At 42.4% G+C, this 20,951-nt stretch overlaps 1 protein-coding gene across 1 annotated transcript; it reads right to left on the bottom strand.

The window, feature by feature from the left end:
- Positions 1-389: 389 nt before the first annotated feature.
- Positions 390-20,583, bottom strand: LOC115105127 (divergent protein kinase domain 1C-like). Its single transcript, XM_029626769.2, has 4 exons — positions 19,752-20,583; positions 8,299-8,982; positions 5,422-5,586; positions 390-1,387 (listed from the first exon to the last, which is right to left on the bottom strand). Exons 1-4 carry the CDS (start codon positions 19,965-19,967, stop codon positions 1,118-1,120), a joined length of 1,335 nt encoding a protein of 444 aa, XP_029482629.1. The 5' UTR covers positions 19,968-20,583; the 3' UTR covers positions 390-1,117.
- Between the last annotated feature and the right edge of the window lie 368 nt (positions 20,584-20,951).

The raw sequence follows: 20,951 nt of genomic DNA, 5'->3' as shown, positions 1-20,951 counted from the left end.
AAAAAAATCCACCATGTCATTTAGGTTAAAAGTTGGGTGAAAAAAATACAAAATGCCCTTACTTTGATGACATTTTGCAAATCCAATTTGTTTTCACGTCCTCATACAAATATTTTGGGTTGAAATTACGTGGAAACAATGTTGATTCAACAAGTTTTCCAACCATATCCGCAGTGGGATATGTCTAGGGTTTCAAGCTTTAGATGATTTTAAATGGAATCTACAAGTTAATAATACTTGTGTTGTATTCACTTCTCCATCTCAACCAAAAATTAAAGTTAAAGTCAAATCAAACCTTAAATGCACTTTAAACACACTTTACTTACATTTTTGGTTGAGATGGAGATTGAGATGTGTTTTGCCCCCCCCCCTCCCATCCCACCCTCCCTTCCTGTCCAAAGCCTGTTCTTCATCTTATTTCCTCCCCCTGTCCTGTGGTGAACCAGCTGGAGAGCCTAGGGAACCTGATTTTTTTGGAAGCTAAGGCCACTGAAGAAAGAAGGGGAGTACTCGCACTGCAGCATCGCCATTTTCCATTGGAACAGGCGACCAGGCCGGATGGTGGGAACCAAGCACAGTTTCTGATATATGCTTCTCCCCGTCCATTAGCCTGGAAAGTGTTGACATGTTACTTGAAACAAAAGGTGGACCTGACAACAGGCAGCTGTGGTTTTGGCTAGTGGATCACAAGCGGGTGCATGACTACAAACCTTCCGTTCATACAGACATTGCAAAACATTTTCAAAAAGCTCTGAAGTGATCATGAGATTATAGGCCGACTGTACAAAAGGGTCAAAAGAAAGTTTCTGCATTTATTTGAGGTAAAGATGACTCAAATAGATTGACCACTTGCTTGATAGACCATCAGTTATTGGCAGATGCTACAGTAATACCTCTGAAACAGCCATAGTCTGCTTACTGTAGGTACTAAAGAACATAGTCAGTGCTAACAGCATCAGAGCATTTTTTGTCACTTCAAAAACCAGTATCATCCAGTCCTCAGGAACCACCTCACAAAATGCAAAACATCAAAAAAAAATTAAATTAGCGTCTCATGAAGCCAATACTGTTGGTTTCTCCACTGAATAGTTTTTGTGAGGGGGAACAGTGCAATGCTTCAGAAGTTAAGAGCTGTGTGAGGGTGAATGCCCTCTCTATCTTCTCCCCCTTCGCCCCAATGCTCAGAGGATGTCCCTTGGTGGAGGAGGCCCGTGAGGAGGTCTAGCAGCCGCTTCTGGACAGCCCGGTCTTGCTCCTCGTCCTCGCCCCCCGCAGTCTCTACGCACTCCTGCACCGCCCGCTGGAGGTCCACCTGGGGGGGGAGGCCCGCCTTGGCGCCCAGCAGCGTTGGAGAGAACCAGGGCCTAAAGATCTTCTCACAGATCACCTGTCCAGAGCGGAAGAGGGGGTGACAGACCAGAGAGGAGTGAAGAAAGGAAGAGAGAAGAGGGGGTGACAGTGAGAGACCCAAAAGGAAAGAGGGTAACAGAAAGTTGAGAGAAGTAGAGGGGGCAATCAGTAGTCATTGTGAGAGTGACCTACTGTTCCTCTGTTCTTATTTAATTATCACTGGGGTCATTATCAGTCATATTCTTATTACACGCCAATTTGAAGGGGACATAAGCCACCCAGACACAAATACCCTTTCCTCTACCCCTGCAATCGTTAAATGACAAAGCCTCTATTGTCTCCTTGTATGGCAGGCAATACAATGGAGAGGTAGGGGTCAGCGAGGGTTACGATAAGTGATCAGAAGTGGAGGAAAGGTATCGCAGCAGCCACCTGTGGCCTTGAGGTGGACCTGGTGTAATCACGTCAACGGCATTATCTGGGAGCTATCCACTTCTCCAGTGCATCCGGCAGTGTGAGTGACAACAGTATGTCAATTTATCAATTGGATGCGTAGTATGTCAAAGACTAGGTATTGACTCGAAGCCGGTATTCAAACAAATTCGGATCTGCGATCTGCGTACTGCATTTACTTTTGGGTTGGGATTCAATCTGATTGCAGATGTGGACAATATGCCAAGGTCATTTTCGATTGAGCCTGACGTGCAGTGTTCACCATGAATGTGGTCTCCATGAACACAGAAATATTGCCTTTATAACGTGCATTGCCGGAAAAATGCAATCGGATTGGATCCCGGCCTCAAGGGTGTTATGCGTGTGATCTCCGCGAATGTCTGGGAAATTATATTTAAAAATGTATTTCCGTGTGCAAGGCATTAATAATCTGCATTAGATTACATCCTTTACAATCCCTTGCAATTCGTGATTTATTTGGATCAATGCCCCTTGACGCTAATAATACTATTGAGGAACTCTTGAAGTCTTATCTAACCTGGATTTGCTTCTTGTATTGTGAATATGCTCTGAAAAACCCTAGTGTTATCATAAGAAATTAACATTCCTTGTAGCACTCAACTACACACTCACAATTAAAGTAATTAAAAGTTAAGGGTATGACTAGGGTGGGCATTTTAGTTTCTTTATTTCTATTTCTTTGTGTTTGGCCGAGTGTGGTTCTCAATCAGAGGCAGCTGTCTATCATTGTCTCTGATTGAGATCCATACTTAGGTAGCCCTTTTTCCACCTGTCTTTGTGGGAAGTTGACTTTGTTTAGGGCACATAGCCTTTAGCTTCACGGTTTTGTTCTGCGTCTTTTCAAATAAAGAGAAAATGTACGCTCACAACGCTGCACCTTGGTCCAGTTCCTTCAACAACCATGACAGAGAGTATTATAGTATAGATATTGAGAGGATCAACCAAGTTACAATTCAACAACTTGTTTAATCATAATGTGTAGAGTGAGTTGAAAATACAATGAACAACATATACATGCAACTTACAACAATTTCAAAGATTTTACTGACTTACAGTTCGTTCACATAAGGAAATCAGTCAATTGAAATAAATTCATTAGGCAGTAATCTATGGTTTTTACATGACTGGGAATATAGATATGCATCTGTTGATCACAGATACCTTTAAAAAAAAAGGTAGGGGCGTGGATCAGAAAACCAGTCGTTGTCTGGTGTGACCACCATTTGCCGCATGCAGTGCAACACATCTCTTTCGCATAGAGTTGATCAGGCTGTTGAAATTGGCCTGCAGAATGTTGTCCGTCCCGCTTCTCTTCAATGGCTGTGAGAAGTTGCTTGATAATGGCAGGAACTGGAACAACCTGTTGTACACGTTGATCCAGAGCATCGTGCGACATGGCTGGTGAGTATACAGGCAATTGAAGAACTGGGACATTTTCAGCTTCCAGGAATTGTGTACAGATCATGGGGCCATTCATTATCATGCTGAAACATGATGTGATGGCGGCGAAGGAATGGCACGACAATGGATCTCAGGATCTCGTCACGGTATCTCTGTGCATTCAAATTGCCATGGATAAAATGCAATTGTGTTCGTTGTCCGTCGCTTATGCCTGCCCATACCATAACCCCACCGCCACCATGGGGCACTCTGTTCACAACGTTGACATCAAGAAACTGCTCGCCCACGCAATGTCATATGCACTGTCTGCCATCTGCCCGGTACAGTTGAAACCGTGATTCATCTGTGAAGAGCACATTTCCCCAGTGTGCCAGTGGCCATCAAAGATGAGCATTTTCCCACTGAAGTTGGTTACGACGCCAAACTGCAATCAGGTCAAGACCTGAGCATTTGAGCACAGCGCTCTATGAGCATGCAGATGAGCTTCCCTGAGAGGGTTTCCGACAGTTTGTGCAAAAAGTGTTGGTTGTGCAAACCAACAGTTTTTCATCAACTGTCCGGGTGGTTGGTCTCAGACGATCCCGCAGGTGAAGAAGACGAATGTGGATTTGCTGGGCTGACATGGTTCCACGTAGTCTGCGGTTGTGAGGCCGGTAGGACGTACTGCCAAATTCTCTAAAACAACATTGGAGTCGGCTTATGGTAGAGAAATTAATATGACATTTTATAGCAACAGTTCTGGTGGACATTCCTGCTTCTGATTGGCTAATTGACATCATTTGAGTCAATTGGAGGTGTACCTGTGGATGTATTTCAAGGCCTACCTTCAAACTCAGTGCATCTTTGCTTGACATCATGGAAAAAGAAAGAAATCTGCCAAGACCTCAGAAAAACAATTGTAGACCTCCACAAGACTGGTTCATCCTTGGGAGTAATTTCCAAACGCCTGAAGGCAGCACGTTCACCTGTTCAAACAATAATATGCAAGTATAAACACCATGGGACCACTCAGCCGTCATACCACTCAGGAAGGAGACACGTTCTGGCTCCTAGATATGAACGTAATTTGGTGTAAATCAATCCCAGAATAACAGTAAAGGGCCTTGTGAAGATGCTGGAGGAAACAGGTCCAAAAGTATCTATATCCACAGTAAAATGAGTCCTATATCAACATAACCCGAAAGGCCGCTCAGCAAGGAAGAAGCCACTGCTCCAAATCTGCCATAAAAAAGCCAGACTACAGTTTGCAACTGTACATGGGGACAAAGATCGTACTTTTTGGAGAAATGTCCTCTGGTCGGATGAAACAAAAATAGAACGGTTTGGCCATAATGACCATCGTTATGTTTGGAGGAAGGAGGAGGAGGCTTGCAAGGCAAAGAACACCATCCCAACAGTGAAGCACGGGGGTGGCAGCATCATGTTGTGGGGGTGCTTTGCCTGCAGGAGGTATTAGTGCACTTCACAAAATAGATGTTTTCATGAGTAAGGGAAATGATGTGGATATATTGAAGCAACATCTCAAGACATCAGTCAGGAAGTCAAAGCTTGGTCGCAAATGGGTCTTCCAAATGGACAATGACCCCAAGCATACTTCCAAAGTTGTGGCAAAATGGCTTAAGGACAACAAAGTCAAGGCCCCGAACTAAATCCCATAGAAAATGTGTGTGCAGAACTGAAGAAGTGTGTGTGAGCAATTAGGCCTACAAACCAGACTCAGTTACACCAGCTCTGTCAGGAGGAATGGGCCATAATTCACCCAATTTATTGTGGGAAGCTTGTGGAAGGCTACCCAAAACATTTGACCCAAGTTAAACAATTCAAAGGCAATGCTACCAAATACTGATTAAGTGTATGTAGACTTCTGACCCACTGGGAATGTGATGAAAGGAATCAAATCTAAAATAAATCATTCTCTCTACTATTATTCTGACATTTCACATTCTTAAAATAAAGTGGTGATCCTAACTGACCTAATACAGGGCAATTTTACTGGATTAAATGTCAGGAATTGTGAAAACTGAGTTTAAATGCATTTGGCTAAGGTGTATGTAAATTTCCGACTTCAACTGTATTTGTACGTATAGAACATTTCTGGGATCTTTAATTTCAGCTCATTAAACATGGGACCAACAGTATTTTTTTTGTCCATCATAGTATGGAATACCGTTCATATTTTGATGCAACCATACATACCTGCAGGTTGCTATTTCTCCGCTTGGAACTGCACTTGTTCGTCTTCATGTTGCATTTGGATATGCAGTCAAAGAAGTTGCAGTCGTCGTCGTTAGTGCAGTTCTGCTCAAGGATGTCTCGCATTTTGGGCTCGAAGAAGGCCATGTCCACATCTATAGCCACCACCTGCAGATCAGCACAGAGAGTGAGTAAGTGCCGGAGGTCTGGTCATGTTGCATTGCTGCCAACTCCGGAGCTCACACTGACCACAGAGGCAAGGATTCAATAGTCAAATGTATTAGGCCTCTCCTTTCTTACATCCACCATTATCAGTCTTGCTTTTGCCTTTTCATCCATCTCCCTATTCCACCGTCTGAAAAACACATTTAAAAAAAAGGGAGGGTAATAAATCAAGAGTAACCAAATTGTAAATATTCCTGTTGGATAAATGTGGAATTTGTCATTGACGTGATCATTGAGAAAAAAAAGTCCTCCTTTTCTCTCACATTGCTGTTTAAGGGAGTTGCTGTTTAATCTGCATGGCTTGATATGTTCGTCCTCTTTGCAGTAGATGGCTCGTAAAGAATGACTCCACTGCAGCACTTCATGTCAGCTACAGCTGATTTATGGCAGAACACGCCACCAAATAAATAACACCTGTCACTGTCGAACCTTGGAAGGTCTTCGTGATCAGTGAAAATAAGAGACAGTAAGCATACGTAGCGTTTGAAGGAGCTGTAGATCTGACAGACATGATAATAAGTGCTATTCTCAACGAAGCAAGCCAACCCAACATGTACACCAATATACTTTTAATATATACAATATACCCCCTCAATATACTGTTTGCCCCAACATACGTTTAATATACACAATCTACCCCCAATATACCCCCCCCCGAATATAACATAGACATTTCACTTCCTCTGTTTATTATCACATGAGAAAACGGAAGCAGGGATCAGCTGTATCCCCTGGAGCTATAAAACAGAGAGAGGAGGGATTGGAAGTCTACTTTGTTTTAATTACAGAGCAGCTGAAACATAAACAATAACAAGCCTCCTTTGGATTCATCTCCTTTCTCCTGGTCTTTGTTCACATGATAACATGAGCTCACTGTTTGTGTGAGCCATGACAGGTACAATAATATTATGTTTCATTTCAAACAGTGTAATCTTTTGAACTTCGATGCTTTCAAAAAAAGTGTAAACTTACCAGCAATTATACAGGGGGGGAAAAAACATGACGGAGATATGGTTTCCAAACCGTTTTCTCTCCCGAACATTCACAAGCAAAATAAAAGCTTGCGTGTTACTTTTTATCTTCGAAGGGTAATTTAAATCGGCATTCTGACCCGCATGCACATTACACACTAAATGATGTCCATATAACAATGGTTATCTCATTAAGGGCCTCATCGAAATAATATTTTCCTGTCACGAATGACATTTACATTTTACATTTACATTTACATTTAAGTCATTTAGCAGACGCTCTTATCCAGAGCGACTTACAAATTGGTGCTTTCACCTTATGACATCCAGTGGAACAGCCACTTTACAATAGTGCATCTAAGTCTTTTAAGGGGGGGTGAGAAGGATTACTTTATCCTATCCTAGGTATTCCTTAAAGAGGTGGGGTTTCAGGTGTCTCCGGAAGGTGGTGATTGACTCCGCTGTCCTGGCGTCGTGAGGGAGTTTGTTCCACCATTGGGGGGCCAGAGCAGCGAACAGTTTTGACTGGGCTGAGCGGGAACTGGACTTCCTCAGTGGTAGGGAGGCGAGCAGGCCAGAGGTGGATGAACGCAGTGCCCTTGTTTGGGTGTAGGGCCTGATCAGAGCCTGGAGGTACTGAGGTGCCGTTCCCCTCACAGCTCCGTAGGCAAGCACCATGGTCTTGTAGCGGATGCGAAAAATGACGCTGCAACAATGATAATATGGTGCATAACAACGACGTATTTTTCTCCATCCTAAAATAGGAATAACGATTTCCTTTCTGAAGCTACATTTGCGTCATAGTTACATAAGCCAAGTCTACAGACCCTGAAAATAAGACGTGTGTTTTTCATTGATTGCTCAAACAGCTGTTTGTGGCCCTTTTATGGAAATCAAATGAAAATGGTGCCGAGGACTGTTAATACATTGTAATACCCTCTGTTCTCACACTATCCTTTTGTGTGAATGATGTTAGCTTTTCATTCCGCTTACGTGACCTATTCAGAAAGTAGTTATATCAATGTTCGATGTCTGTTCACGCTATGAATCACCCGTCAGCAGAAACACAACACAAATCCAATGCAAGGTGTTCTTTGCACCTTGCTCTCAGTCCTTGATAGGTCATAATCAGCCAAATATGCATCGGTTTCAAACAGACCAAACTAAGGTAAAAACCAATGTAGTACAATGTTGATAAATGGCACAAGCGGCCATTTTTGTTCTTGTGGAAAACAATTAGGCAGCCTGGAGCCTCGTCATTCTTTGTACACCGCATTGCTCTCATCAAACTGTTTGCACTCTGCGGATGAATGTGCCGCTGTATTGTGTGGATAAATTAACTAATGCGAATGGGGGCAAAATCGGGTCGGTCTGTGTGTCTTAGTGTGAAAAAAGGGAGCTAGATTTCCTAACCTTGTCTTGTTTACACAGGAAGAAATCTAAACTCCCCCACTAAAGAGAAACATATCTCAGATCTGTGACGGTTACCCAGCAGCCGTTTTGGGACTGTTATAATGACAGCTTTCCCTTCACACAAGGCTCCCCTGTTGTTTTGTGTGAGGGAGTCAGCAACTCTTTGCTTTGAGGTGTGTGCATGTTAGTTGAATGTGTGTCTATGGGTGCACTGTGTGTGTGAGTGTGCGTTCCTTTGCAGGCTCAAGTGTGTGTGCAAACGTCAGCTCACCGTAAGGTCCTTCCGGATAGCAAAGTTCTCCGGCTTGATGTCACACAGGTGGAGGCGGTGCGAGAAGTCGTTGTCGAAGCGCCACGCCATGTCCAGGAAGCTGAGGGCGATGCGGTGCACCATGTCCCTCGCCGTCCGTGGGCCCGCCGATACCTCCTCCAGCGAGAAGATGTTCTGGTCCCAGGCGTGGCCTGCCGACAGGTACTCCACAGCGTAGAAGTGTCCGCAGGAGCCCAACACCTTGGCTAAGTGGCGGCTGAGGTCCTGCAGCACCCTCAGGAAAGTGTACTCCTCCTGCTGGAGCAGGGACCACAGCGATGCTAGCTCGGCCCGCGAGTAGGCCTGCCCATGCTCCCTAAGCCTCTGGCCCCACAGCGGCGGCAGAGAGGCGTTGCCGCTTATATCCAGCCCCAGGGAGTTCCTGATCTCCAGGGTGGCGTAGAAGACCACGTCCAAGGGAGAGAGCTCTTCGGCTGGGTCCTGGTACTCCAGGAGACCCAGGCTTTCGTATGAGGAGAAGTTTTCCAGTTTGGACTTGAGCACCACGGGCGTGTCACGCCACCGGGCCTCGATCACCTTCTTACCGTTCTCGTAGTAGAGGCAGCGCCTGTACTCCACCTGGCCGCTCACGCACAGGTCCTCGCACAGGTCACCGGTTAGGGCGCCCTCGTGATACTCCTCACACTGGGACAGACAGACAGACATAAACACACACAGACAAAATCTAATTATTTTTGGTGTACATAATACGGTTGTCATGCATTTGAGGTAACAAATAGTGGCCATTTTTCAACTAAAATGTGATTTGTAGTCCATGTCTCATCCCAATAAGGGAATGGCACTGTGTGATTGTGCTACTGAACCTAAAATGGGCAATTCTGTACGCATCAGTACATTTGATGCACATTTTTCAGTTGATGCTGAATTATATCACATCACACTTCAGACTCGGCCTCTAACCTGCTCTCAATGTCTCGGATTAGCGAGCAAATGGGATTGTTATAAGTCTCTGTGCATAGATGTCGGTCCAGAGGTTGGAAATTATTAGTGTTCCTGGGGGATTAGAGAGAAAATCCCTCTCTGCCCACATTCCAAAGTAAACAGCTGTCATCTTGAGTTGGTCACGATTTCAACAAGATCAGATGCTTAATGGCTTTACTGGGTGGCATGGCATTAGCACTTTAGCCATAGCTGTGTATCCCTTATCACCAACCCTCACAATGGTTTATTGGTCCTTCCCCACCCTTTCCTCTGTGGCCTCTCTTACATGTTACATTGAAATTGCAAGCCTACAAGCCTAGGTCATACTTTATACACAATGTAGTGACACAATACATTTTTATTAATTGGTGAAATAACATACATGTAATTCCCAAGTAATTACACTGGTAATAATTTAAAACAATGCCGCTGAGGACAATTTATTTTCATTACAATTAAGTGTTGTCCATATAGCATAATTATATTTATATTTTACAAAATAAATTAAGAGTCAACAGTATTGTCCTGATATTTAATGCACATTATAAATTCCTTGAGATTCATACTATGGATGTTTTGGCAGACTTTACTGCGCTCCAACTTTGCTCTCTGTTTAGCTGGGTGACATCACAAATGAAAGTGGCCTATCTCAAGCTGTATAATATAGTTTGACGGCCACAAGTGTCCTCACCTTACCTCCAGAGGGTTGAACTCGGAGACCCCTGCAATTATTTTGAGGTCCCTAATGTGCCCCTAAGATCTCTCGGCACTATGTAGGCTAAGCTGCGCTGTGGCCGTAATGTTCCAGCCTAGGCATCTGGCCCAGGACAATTTTTTATTTTTTTTAGAGCCTTTCCAGTGCGGCTGCCACGTTCCACACGTACATTTTAATTCCCTGTATTTCATGGTACAAGCATCATTTCGGGCTGCAGCTGTTTCTACTGTAGCTTCTGTTTGCATGTAAACTTTCCCACCATGGTGTTTGGACTGTGTGCAAGTCTGTCATGGTGTTTTACTTGCATTTGTATATGTGTTGGAGTTTACAATGTACATGTAATTGATTGTTGGAGAAACCCTGTCTGTCAAGCGTTGAATTGTGATTAATAACAAAAGTGAATTCCAAATGAACATGGCTTCAGCTTCAGTTTACATGTCATACTATCAGTTGTGGATATGTACAGACGAGCCAAATTACAGTACAAAAGCTAAAGTCAATAAATAGCCCTGTTGACGCCCACAGCATGTTTGTTTTGCGTTTCAAGCTCTAGCTAATGACAAACAGTAAATTCTCCGGTGAACACTGAGAGTGTTATATCAACACTGAAAGTGTGAAGTCTGTGGACTCATATGCACACCGGAACAATTAAATTAACACAGTGCTTAGTTTAGAGCCTGAATAAAATATTTGCCTTGTTTTTCTAGTAAATTGTAGAGTTACCACCCATGGCTGTATTTGTTAGTGACAGAGACATGGTTGTTGCATTCACACATTTTCAATCCTATGGACTTCACCAAGTGAGAACCTAAGCGAATATGTTTTTTTTTTAAAAATTTTTTTTTTTTTTTACAATTAACACAATAGCATACTTATTTCATAAGGCCTTATTTTGAGGGCATAGTTTTACCCTAATATAGGGGCTTTAAATGCATCACATTGAGCAAAAACCACAAACATAGATATTGAAACAAACTATTCTAAAACTCTACCTGCAATAGAGCAAGCAGGGAAATATGATGATTATAGTTTTGGTTTTGGTTCAAAGTGATGTGTATGAGTTTCAGGCCTGTCTGTATTAGGGTAAAACTAACTAACTGTGTGTTAGGTATTGTTTTAAACATTTATTTTTGAATTATGACATATTCGCTTAAGATCTCACATGGTGAATGCAACAACCATGTCTCTGTCACTAATATATACAGCCGTGGTGGTAAGTCGACAATTTGCTTCAAAGGCAAATATTTTAACAAGGCTTTACACTAAGCAGTGTATTAAATTAACATAGTTCAGGTAGGCATATGGGTCCACAGACTCAACCCTTTCAGTGTTGATTTAACACTCTCAGTGTTTATTTTGTTTTAATTAACTGGCTATGAATAAGTGGTTCAAGGGAAACAATACCCTCCAGACTTTGAAGTAGTCCACACCTTTAATGAACCTTTGGTTAACCAGGCAATTGGTTAACCAGGCAAGACAAATCATCATGATTGTTGGGTTTGGATGAAGCAGTGAAAAAATCTGAGGTTTTGTTTGTTTTCTGTACTTTTCCTTCTTTTATATTTTATTTCTCGAACCCCCCCCCCCCCCCCAAAAGACAATGAACAAAGCAAACATCTATTGGCCATCAATAAGAATCAAGGAAATATCTGTTGGCTGAGCAAAACCTAAATTCTGTCTCTGGGGCACATTCCATATTCAAAAGTGCAAATACATTGACCTTAAAAGGCACGGCAAAAGCGAATCACGTACGTTTCTGATTTAACTCAACGGCATGGTTTACTAAGTGTTTACACCGCTGCAAGGATTGGTCCACTTTACAGGATCATTTCTATTGTATTCCTATTCTATGGCTGGAATTCAATCAAATAGAAAGAGACAATGTTTACAAACTACTGCCCATTTACGCACACTTTTGTACTCTGAAGGCATCTACCTATGAAGAAAGTCTACCTGGAAGTAGCAGTAGGCCTAGGTTTTTACAGTATTCATCATTCTATAATCGTATTAGGTCATGGGAAATGGAGCTATAGCATAAATAATGTAAAATCCCTTAGCATGTGTGTAATAACAAACACATCGCTTGGAATTAGGTTCGTTTAAATGAATGTTGTACATTTAGTTAGATTCCTGTCATTCAAATCATCTTAAAAACAAACTGATTTTGTATAATTGCACTTTGGGTGCTTATTGAGCTCTCGCCTTGGCAAAGTAATGGTTAAGTCTGGAGTGGACCAGTGTGTCTGTGGTCTGTCGAGCGGAGCGCAGCCCGGCCCAAGCGTTGGTCAGAGTAGGCATGTGGGGAATGTCCTGTGACAGTAGCCTTAGCTCTACTTAGATTTCTCTCCCTCACAACACTGGAAAAAATGAGCCTGAAAACAAAGATCTGCTCAAATATGTCCAGAGAAGACCTTTTAGTCAATAGACAATCATATAAATATATACGTTGTAGCCTAGATTATATAGGACTACATTTGGCTCGAATTGCCAAGCGGGAACAATGTGAGAATTATTTTGTCTCATTCGCGGCCAATGTAAGCCTGTACTGTAAATCAAATCAAATCAAATTTTTATTGGTCACATACACATGGTTAGCAGATGTTATTGCGAGTGTAGCGAAATGCTTGTGCTTCTAGTTCCGACAGTCCAGCAATATCTTTCAAGTAATCTAACAATTCCAGAACAACTACCTAATACATACAAATCTAAGTAAATGAATGGAATAAGAATATATACATATAAATATATGGATGAGCAATGACCGAGCAGCATAGGCAAGATGCAATAGATGGTACAAAATACAGTATAAACATATCAGATGAGTAATGCAATATATGTAAATATTATTAAAGTGGCATTATGAAAGTGGCCAATGATTTCAAGTCTGTATGTAGGCAGTCTGATGGCCTTGAGATGGAAGCTATTTTTCAGTCTCTCTGTCCCAGCTTTGATGCACCTGTATTGACCACGCCTTGTGGATGGTAGGGGGGTGAACAGGCAGTGGCTCGGGTGGTTCTTGTCCTTGATTATGTTTTTGGCCTTCCTGTGACATCGAGTGCTGTAGGTGTCTTGGAGGGCAGGTAGTTTGCCCCAGTGATACGTAGTGCAGACTCCAGCCTCTGGAGAGCCCTGCGGTTATGGGCGGTGCAGTTTCCGTACCAGGCGGTGATGCAGCCTGACAGGATGCTCTCAATTGTGCATCTGTAAAGGTTTGTGCGGGTTTTAGGTGACAAGCCAAATTTCTTCAGGAACAGGGAGTACAGGAGGGGGCTGAGCACACACCCTTGTGGGGCCCCAGTGTTGAGGATCAGTGAAGTGGAGATGTTGTTTCCTACCTTCACCACCTGTCCAAGACCCAATTGCACAGGGTGGGGTTGAGACCCAAGGCCTCAAACTTCATGAGGAGCTTGGAGGGTACTATGATGTTGAATGCTGAGTTGTAGTCAATGGACAGCATTCTTACGTGGAATAGGGCAGTGTGCAGTATGATGGCGATTGCATCATCTGTGGACCTGTTGGGTCTGTACGCAAATTGAAGTGGGTCTAGGGTGACAGATAAGGTGTAGGTGATATGATCCTTGGCTAGTCTCTCGAAGCACTTCATGATGACAGAAGTGAGTGCTACTGGGTGATAGTCATTTAGTTCAGTTACGGTTGCCTTCTTGGGTACAGGAACAATGGTGGCCATCTTGAAGCATGTGTGGACAGCAGACTGGGATAGGGAGAGATTGAATATGTCCGTAAACACACCAGCCAGCTGGTCTGCGCATGCTCTGAGGACGCAGCTAGGGATGCCGTCTGGGCCTGCAGCTCTGCGAGGGTTAGCACATTTAAAGGTCTTACTCACGTCAGCCACAGAGAAGGAGAGCCCACAGTCTTAGGTAGCGGGCCACGTCGGTGGCACTGTATTATCCTCAAAGCGGGCAAAGAAGGTGTTTAGTTTGTCTGGAAGCAAGACCTCGGTGTCCATCACGTGTCTGGTTTTCTATTTGTAGTCCGTGATTGTCTGTAGACCCTGCCACATACGTCTCATGTCTGAGCCTTTGAATTGTGACTCCACTTTGTCTCTATACTGACATTTTACTTGTTTGATTGCCTTGTGGAGGGAATAACAACACTGTTTGTATCTGGCCATATTCCCAGTCAACTTTCCATGGTTAAATGTGGTGGTTCGCGCTTTCAGTTTAGTGTGAATGCATAGTAGTTCCATAATTGATACTATTGTTGTGTGGAGTGTGAATTTGGGTGGACATTGTGTTTATTCATTTTAAAATGGAGAAGAGCAACAAATGCATACATTTTGAGAGCACTGACTGGGTTGCCTGTTTTACAAGAAGTTCAGTTCACTGGGAGTAATAGTTTTCCAAAATGATGTTTGCACTATACACAACATCATTGCTGCTTCTTGGACTCAAACTAAACCAATTTATTCAGTGGCCTGAATAACGTTACATTAATTGATAGTTTAGCTGTGGGATTCAATTCTTCGTCGTATTGTTTGTAATCTCAAAAGGCTGGTTTACTAGCACATATATTTACAAATCACGAAAGTTACTACAGATATGATTAAATCAGATCAAAAATCAAACCAAAGATTCCACATCTGTATTGCTTGAGGTTTGCGGTTTTAGGCTGGTTACGTACATCTGCGGATGTAAAAAAGGCTTTATAAATAAATACATCTGATTTGATTTGACCATAGATGTTATATTAATGATTTGTATGCCTGTTCCATCTCCACAAGTGGTTACATACCTGTGAAGCCATACAGTACACACATGTTGAGTGCTACTATTATCACAGTATCATTAACCAATCATGTTATTCACAATGGCATGACATAAAAGGAACACAATAGCATATTTACATTTTTAATTTTTTTTATATATATTTTTTTTACAGATGGTAGAATATATAATGTATACTTTTTGTAACAGTACTGCAATTATCCTATGAAACACAACCATCATTAGAATTCACATTGTCGTGGCCCTGGCACCATTCCCTATCTCCAGGCAATGCCAATTTATGGCTGGCTAAATGCGTGAATAAAGAACTTTAAAAGGCCAAGCTGTAGTGTAAGCACCAGAGCAGAAAGCTATTAAGGTGTGCAATAAAAAGCTTAAGGGATTTGTTCAATTAGTAAAGGCTGCATAAACCAAAAAGTCCCTATTGCCAGCTGAGAGTCAACCTCCCTTGCCATTGTGAGAAGTTGTTCCAAGAAGGATATATGCTTCATCTTTGCAAATCAAGAAACCGTAGATAATCATAGAAATATTGGGACAAGGTTAGTCCCTGTGTCTATCGTCAGGATTATGGAGCATTTCCATCAAAGTTCGCTCTCAAAGTCACCTACTGCCTTCCCTGTGTGTGGTTATGGTAATATGTTCACAAGGTATGAGTGTAATAGGTTTCATCGAGTAATTCAAAATACCATCAACTGATAAATAATGGCCCAGTGCAGTCAATAACGTGATATTTCTATGTTATATACAGTACCAGTCAAAAGTTTGGACACTCCAGGGTTTTTATTTATTTTTTACTATTTTCTACATTGTAGAATAATAGTGAAGACATCAAAACTATGAAATAACACATATGGAAACATGTAGTAAACAAAAAAGTGTTGAACAAATTTGAGCTGTTCTTGCCATAATATGGACTTGGTCTTTTAACAAATAGGGCTATCTTCTCTATACCACCCCTACCTTGTCACAAACCAACTGATTGGCTCAAACGTATTAAGAAGGAAAGACATTTCACAAATTCACTTTTAACAAGGATCACCTGTTAATTGAAATGTAATTCCAGGTGAAAACCTCATGGAGCTAGTTGAGAGAATGCCAAGAGTGTGCAAAGCTGTCATTGATTCGTTGATTCGTTTTTGTTACTACATGATTCCATATGTGTTATTTCATAGTTTTGATGTCTTCACTTCTTCACTACAATGTAGAAAATAGTAAAAAAAAAAAAAAAAAACTTGAATGAGTAGGTGTGTCCAAACTATTGACTGTTATTGTATATATTTCCACACTATGAGGTTGGAATAATACAGTATAAGAGCTGTTTGAAAAGACTGACTGACATTTCTGCCTGTTTTGGTGGGATGGAGTTTTGGCCTGCCTGGTGACATCACCAGGTGGTAAATTACTTAATAAACCAATAAGAAAGAGAAAGAAAGAGTCGCAAACCTCTCTGCCAATAATAGCTAGTTTTCAGTTTCCCCGACCCCACTCAGACCTCTCCCAGACAGTCCTAGCAAAACGATTGCTGTTAGAAATTGCTATTTTTTAAGGAGCTATTTATTTTGGACAATTTTAATTGAAAACAATCACAGTAAGGTATTTAATTAACTTTCACCCAAAAATGATTTGATATTGGGATACAAATGACTGCATTTAATATACAATTTAGCCTCAAGCCTGTGTTCGCCTCAAGCCACATAATATATAAATTTAGCCCCAAAGCTCCTATATGCAACGACATTTAGACGAGAAGCTAAATAAACTATTAACACATTTATATCTGTACACTTTACCAGAATAATGATGTAAATCCTCTAAGTACTCTATGTGGGTACATATGAAACATATCATTGCACAAATGCAAATAAATAATGATATATACTGACATCAGACAGAATAGGAACTATCTGTCTGAACAGGAATAAACACTCAGAGAACAAAAACAGGTTGGGTGGTTTTTGTTCTGTCCTGTCAACCTCGGCACACAATGGTCAGTTTGACCCTAAAGAGAGGCTACTTTTTGAGGTTGGCCAACATTAGGTCCTGCAACAATGTCAAAACCAGAACCGACGGACTGTTGGCCTATTGCACTGGGCAGTTTGCCAAAAGGGAGTCGCAAAAGCAACCACTGTTTGTCTATTTTGTGCTCATTTCTTGTCTGTCATTATATACTGGACTAGCTGCATTTAAAGGGGAATTTAAAAGCATGTTTGGGGTTATTTATGAGGTTAAACATTTAAGCAATTGGCAGAGTAAATGTTGATGGGAGACAATGGGGTTCATGTAATCATAATATGAAATCTAGCTATCATTGCCTTGTGTATTAAGTCATATTTTGTGTCATAAATTCATGGCTGGATAATCAGCAGTGGCTCATTGTGTCAGGTTAGATCCCCACCCTGGGTCTTTTTTTGTTTCATATTTAGAGGACAGAACATTCCATGGAATCAAAGGTCATCATTTATCTGACCAAGGCCTTTGCCCCGAGGAGACAGAGGGGTGTAACATTTCCTCTGTGAACTGTCACTGCACTCAAAACACTGTCAAGAGAGAACACACAACTGTGTCATCCATAGAAATTCAAGTCAAAGTTATTTATTGAACAGGTCAACTGGAATTTAATAAATGTCCATTTCAAAGGGATGGTTTTCTTCGGCTTGCAAGCCTCCCCCTTTTTCCTCCAAACATAACGATGGTCATTATGGCCAAACCGTTCTATTTCTGTTTTATCAGACCAGAGGACATTTTCCAAAAAGTACTATCTTTGTCCCCATGTGCAGTTGCAAACCGTAATCTGGCTTTTTTATGGAGTTTTTGGAGCAGTGGCTTCTTCCTTGCTGAGCGGCCTTTCAGGTTATGTCGATATAGGACTCGTTTTACTGTGGATATAGATACTTTTGTACCTGTTTCCTCCAGCATCTTCACAAGGTCCTTTGCTGTTGTTTTGGGATTGATTTGCACTTCTCGCACCAAATGTACGCACATCTCTAGGAGACAGAACGCATCTCTTTCGTGAGCGGTATGACGGCTGCGTGGTCCCATGGTGTTTATACTGGCGTACTATTGTTTGTACAGATGAACGTGGTACCTTCAGGCGTTTGAAAATTGCTCCCAAGGATGAACCAGACTTGTGTAGGTTTACAATTTTGGCTAATTTCTTTTGATTTTCCCATGATTTCAAGCAGAGGCACTCCATTTGAAGGTAGGCCTTGAAATACATCCACAGGTACACCTCCAATTGACTCAAATGATGTCAATTAGCCTATCAGAAGCATCTAAAGCAATGACAGCATATTCTGGAATTTTTTCAAGCTGTTTAAAGGCACAGTCAACTTAGTGTATGTAAACTTCTGACCCACTGGAATTGTGATACAGTGAATTATAAATTAAATAATCTGTCTGTAAACAATTGTTGGAAAAATCTCCTAACCGACTTGCCCAAACTATAGTTTGTTAACAAGAAATTTGTGGAGTGGTGGAAAAACGAGTTTTAATGATTCCAACCTTAGTGTATGTAAACTTCCGACTTCAACTGTTTATATTATATTATATTCTTTCAGTGCAAGTTGAATTACCTTTGGAAAAAATGGTGGAAAGCTTTAGAAATCCATCCCTTTCTGTCTTGTGTGGTTTTGGCAGTGAAGTGATGTTGGTTAGCCAGAATGGGATACGTTGCTCTATCGTTTTGTTATGATCTGGGTGAGAAATAACAACTTCAGTCTCGGTCTCCACCTACCTGGAAGAGATTTGTGTCTCACTTCCACAAGTGACACACTGAAATGAGATTTAACCACCCACTCAATATTGTGTGTAATCTACTAGTACAAAAGTGCGCTTTATGTAAAAGCTTTAGAACCAAGAAGTAATCCCAGAAAAAAAATGAAATTATTTTGTTTGAGGTTCAGGGCCACTTCTAGAAGTTAAACTCAGATGAGTATCCAATCGTAATTTTATTAAGTCTCGCTGTATTGTTTATCAAATCAAGACTCAGGGGAAAAAAGGGTAGAGAAGTAAAATTATGGAAGATGTCTAATGCACCATGTCTTACAGTTTTATCACTACCAGCAATCATTTTTGAGAAAATGTCCTCCCCATTAAATGTGTTGTCGTGAAATGCCTCGAGGGCTACAGAAAGATGTTGGGGCTGAAACATTAGTCGGTGTACTTGGTAGAGAGCGTGGCAGTGCAGAAATAATTCTGTCTTTTAAGTAAACAAAGGGGTGGACTGTGGTCTCGGCGCTTCCCTTACAAAAAAAGATTGCAGTCAGAGTGCAGTATAACTGCAATACACTGTCGTATAACTGTCGTTAGAATGCAGTATAACTGTAGTAGGCTGCAAATACTGTGTCCAAAATAACACAGCCGACTGCAGTTACTGCACTTTCACTGCAGTTTCAAAACTTCAATCTTTTTTTGTAAGGTTTAGAGCAAGTTAATTAAAAGGCATATTTCTATAGTACAGAGGTTAAGAGTAAGGGAGAGAGAGTGAGAGGAGCAACTGAAGGCATTTTTATGTCTACTACTGCTTAGGAAATGCTTCTCAATTGAGTCGTGATGTTTTATTGGTTTTTCCGCTCTACGTTCTCATGGTATTCTATCAATTCGGCTTAATTCCATCACAGTGTGTTACTCTGTGAATGTTGGTTGGTATAATTCAAAAGGTATTTGTCCAAGACAGATAGATGTCTATGGATTAAATAACTTTACCGTGGGAAAATATTTTGACTCTGTCTACTCTACATTATCTTCATGTGTAATATTGTTTGGCTTAGTGTGTGGTTTGTGTTGTGTCACACACACACACACACACACACACACACACACACACACACACACACACACACACACACACACACACACACACACACACACACACACACACACACACACACACACACACACACACACACACACATTTTACGTTGTGTGTATCAGTATTCACACTAACCTCAAGTTCAGTGTCAACATCGAAATGGAAGTGTGAGTCCGCCGTCTCCATGTACTGTACTCACCACTCTCTGCAGGATCTTCTTGCTCTTGTCGTCCGTGCAGTAGTCGGAGAGGATGGTCCGGTGCACAAACACCAGGCCATTGAGGAACACCCAGGAGCCGAACCAGAGCAGGGCGAACACCAGCGTGCTCCTGCGGCACACCTTCATCCCGAGCCACCTGAGCAGACAGCGCCCCCGCGATGGCTCTGGCCCCATGGCCCTCCGCAACGACCACATCTGTTGACCGCAACCCCCCTTCAACCCCTGGTTAAACCGCTCAGGGGTGAGAGCTAATTAGTCAGCACCCACTCAGCCCGATTGTCTTGCATCTCTGGTAGTGGCAGTCTGGTGTTGGGGAGCTGCAGTGCTGCTGGTAGGTTCTGTCCTGCTGGGTACATGCTCTTCTGGTTTCTCCTCTCTCTGTCTGCTGCCTGGTAGCTCCCCATGGCTGGCCCGTTGACTGGCTGGCCGGTGCTTGTCTGGAGGCCCCCCCTGCCCCCCTTGAGACAGCTGCTGGATCTTAAACTCAGGCGCTCTGCCCCATTTGGTTTCCTTCTCCTGGGCTGCCTTCCCAGCTCCCAGCTCCTTCCTCCTTGTGTGTGTTTTTGTATGTGTGTGTGTTTTTCCTGAATAAGCATAGCCAAGTGCACTGATTGAGAGGCTGTGCTGTGAGTGCACGGCCAGTCAACTGCTCTGAGCACCTCTTCTATGCTACACTCTTCCTATCAAACTGGAGAGACTCCCCTGCAGTTTTTCTCTCTCCTGTCTTATCTCTACCCCTATTTCCATTATTTTCCCCCATCTGTCTGTCTTTCTTTCTCTCTCTCTCTCTCTCTCTCTCTCTCTCTCTCTCTCTCTCTCTCTCTCCCTCTCTCTCTCTCTCTCTCTCTCTCTCTCTCTCTCTCTCTCTCTCTCTCTCTCTCCCTCTCTCTCGCCCTCTTTCTCGCGCACCCCACCTCTTCCCCCTTTCCTCTGCCTCCCGCCCCCTTGTTATGAGATCGCCTCCTTTCGGGTTGCAGCACTCTTTTTTACCGTTACCACGGCAGCCGGGACTTTGCTAAGACACAGTCCCTGCACAGTTGTGTCTGCTGAGTGTGCTGCCAATTCTTATTAGTCTCTCTGTGTACTTTCTTCTGTGCCACACATAACAGGCATAACTGTAAAAACAGCCCAGTTGTTCTTAGGCTCTGTGATAACTGCTCTATTTGTAAATGGGGATAA

This window comes from Oncorhynchus nerka, linkage group LG22 (genome assembly GCF_034236695.1).
Source record: "Oncorhynchus nerka isolate Pitt River linkage group LG22, Oner_Uvic_2.0, whole genome shotgun sequence".
In the NCBI taxonomy this organism is placed as follows: Eukaryota; Metazoa; Chordata; class Actinopteri; order Salmoniformes; family Salmonidae; genus Oncorhynchus; species Oncorhynchus nerka.
Note: the sequence above shows the minus strand (reverse complement) of the source record. Positions and strands in the feature narration are given on the sequence as shown.

Bases quoted from the DNA above. Each gene is read 5' to 3' on its own strand.
- LOC115105127 (XM_029626769.2), bottom strand. From the start codon at position 19,967: ATGTGGTCGTTGCGGAGGGCCATGGGGCCAGAGCCATCGCGGGGGCGC. The intron at 8,983-19,751 runs GTGAGTACAGTA...TGTCTGTCCCAG, and splicing joins AGAAGATCCTGCAGAGAGTG to TGTGAGGAGTATCACGAGGG. The intron at 1,388-5,421 runs GTATGTATGGTT...CGCTCTGGACAG, and splicing joins GGAGAAATAGCAACCTGCAG to GTGATCTGTGAGAAGATCTT.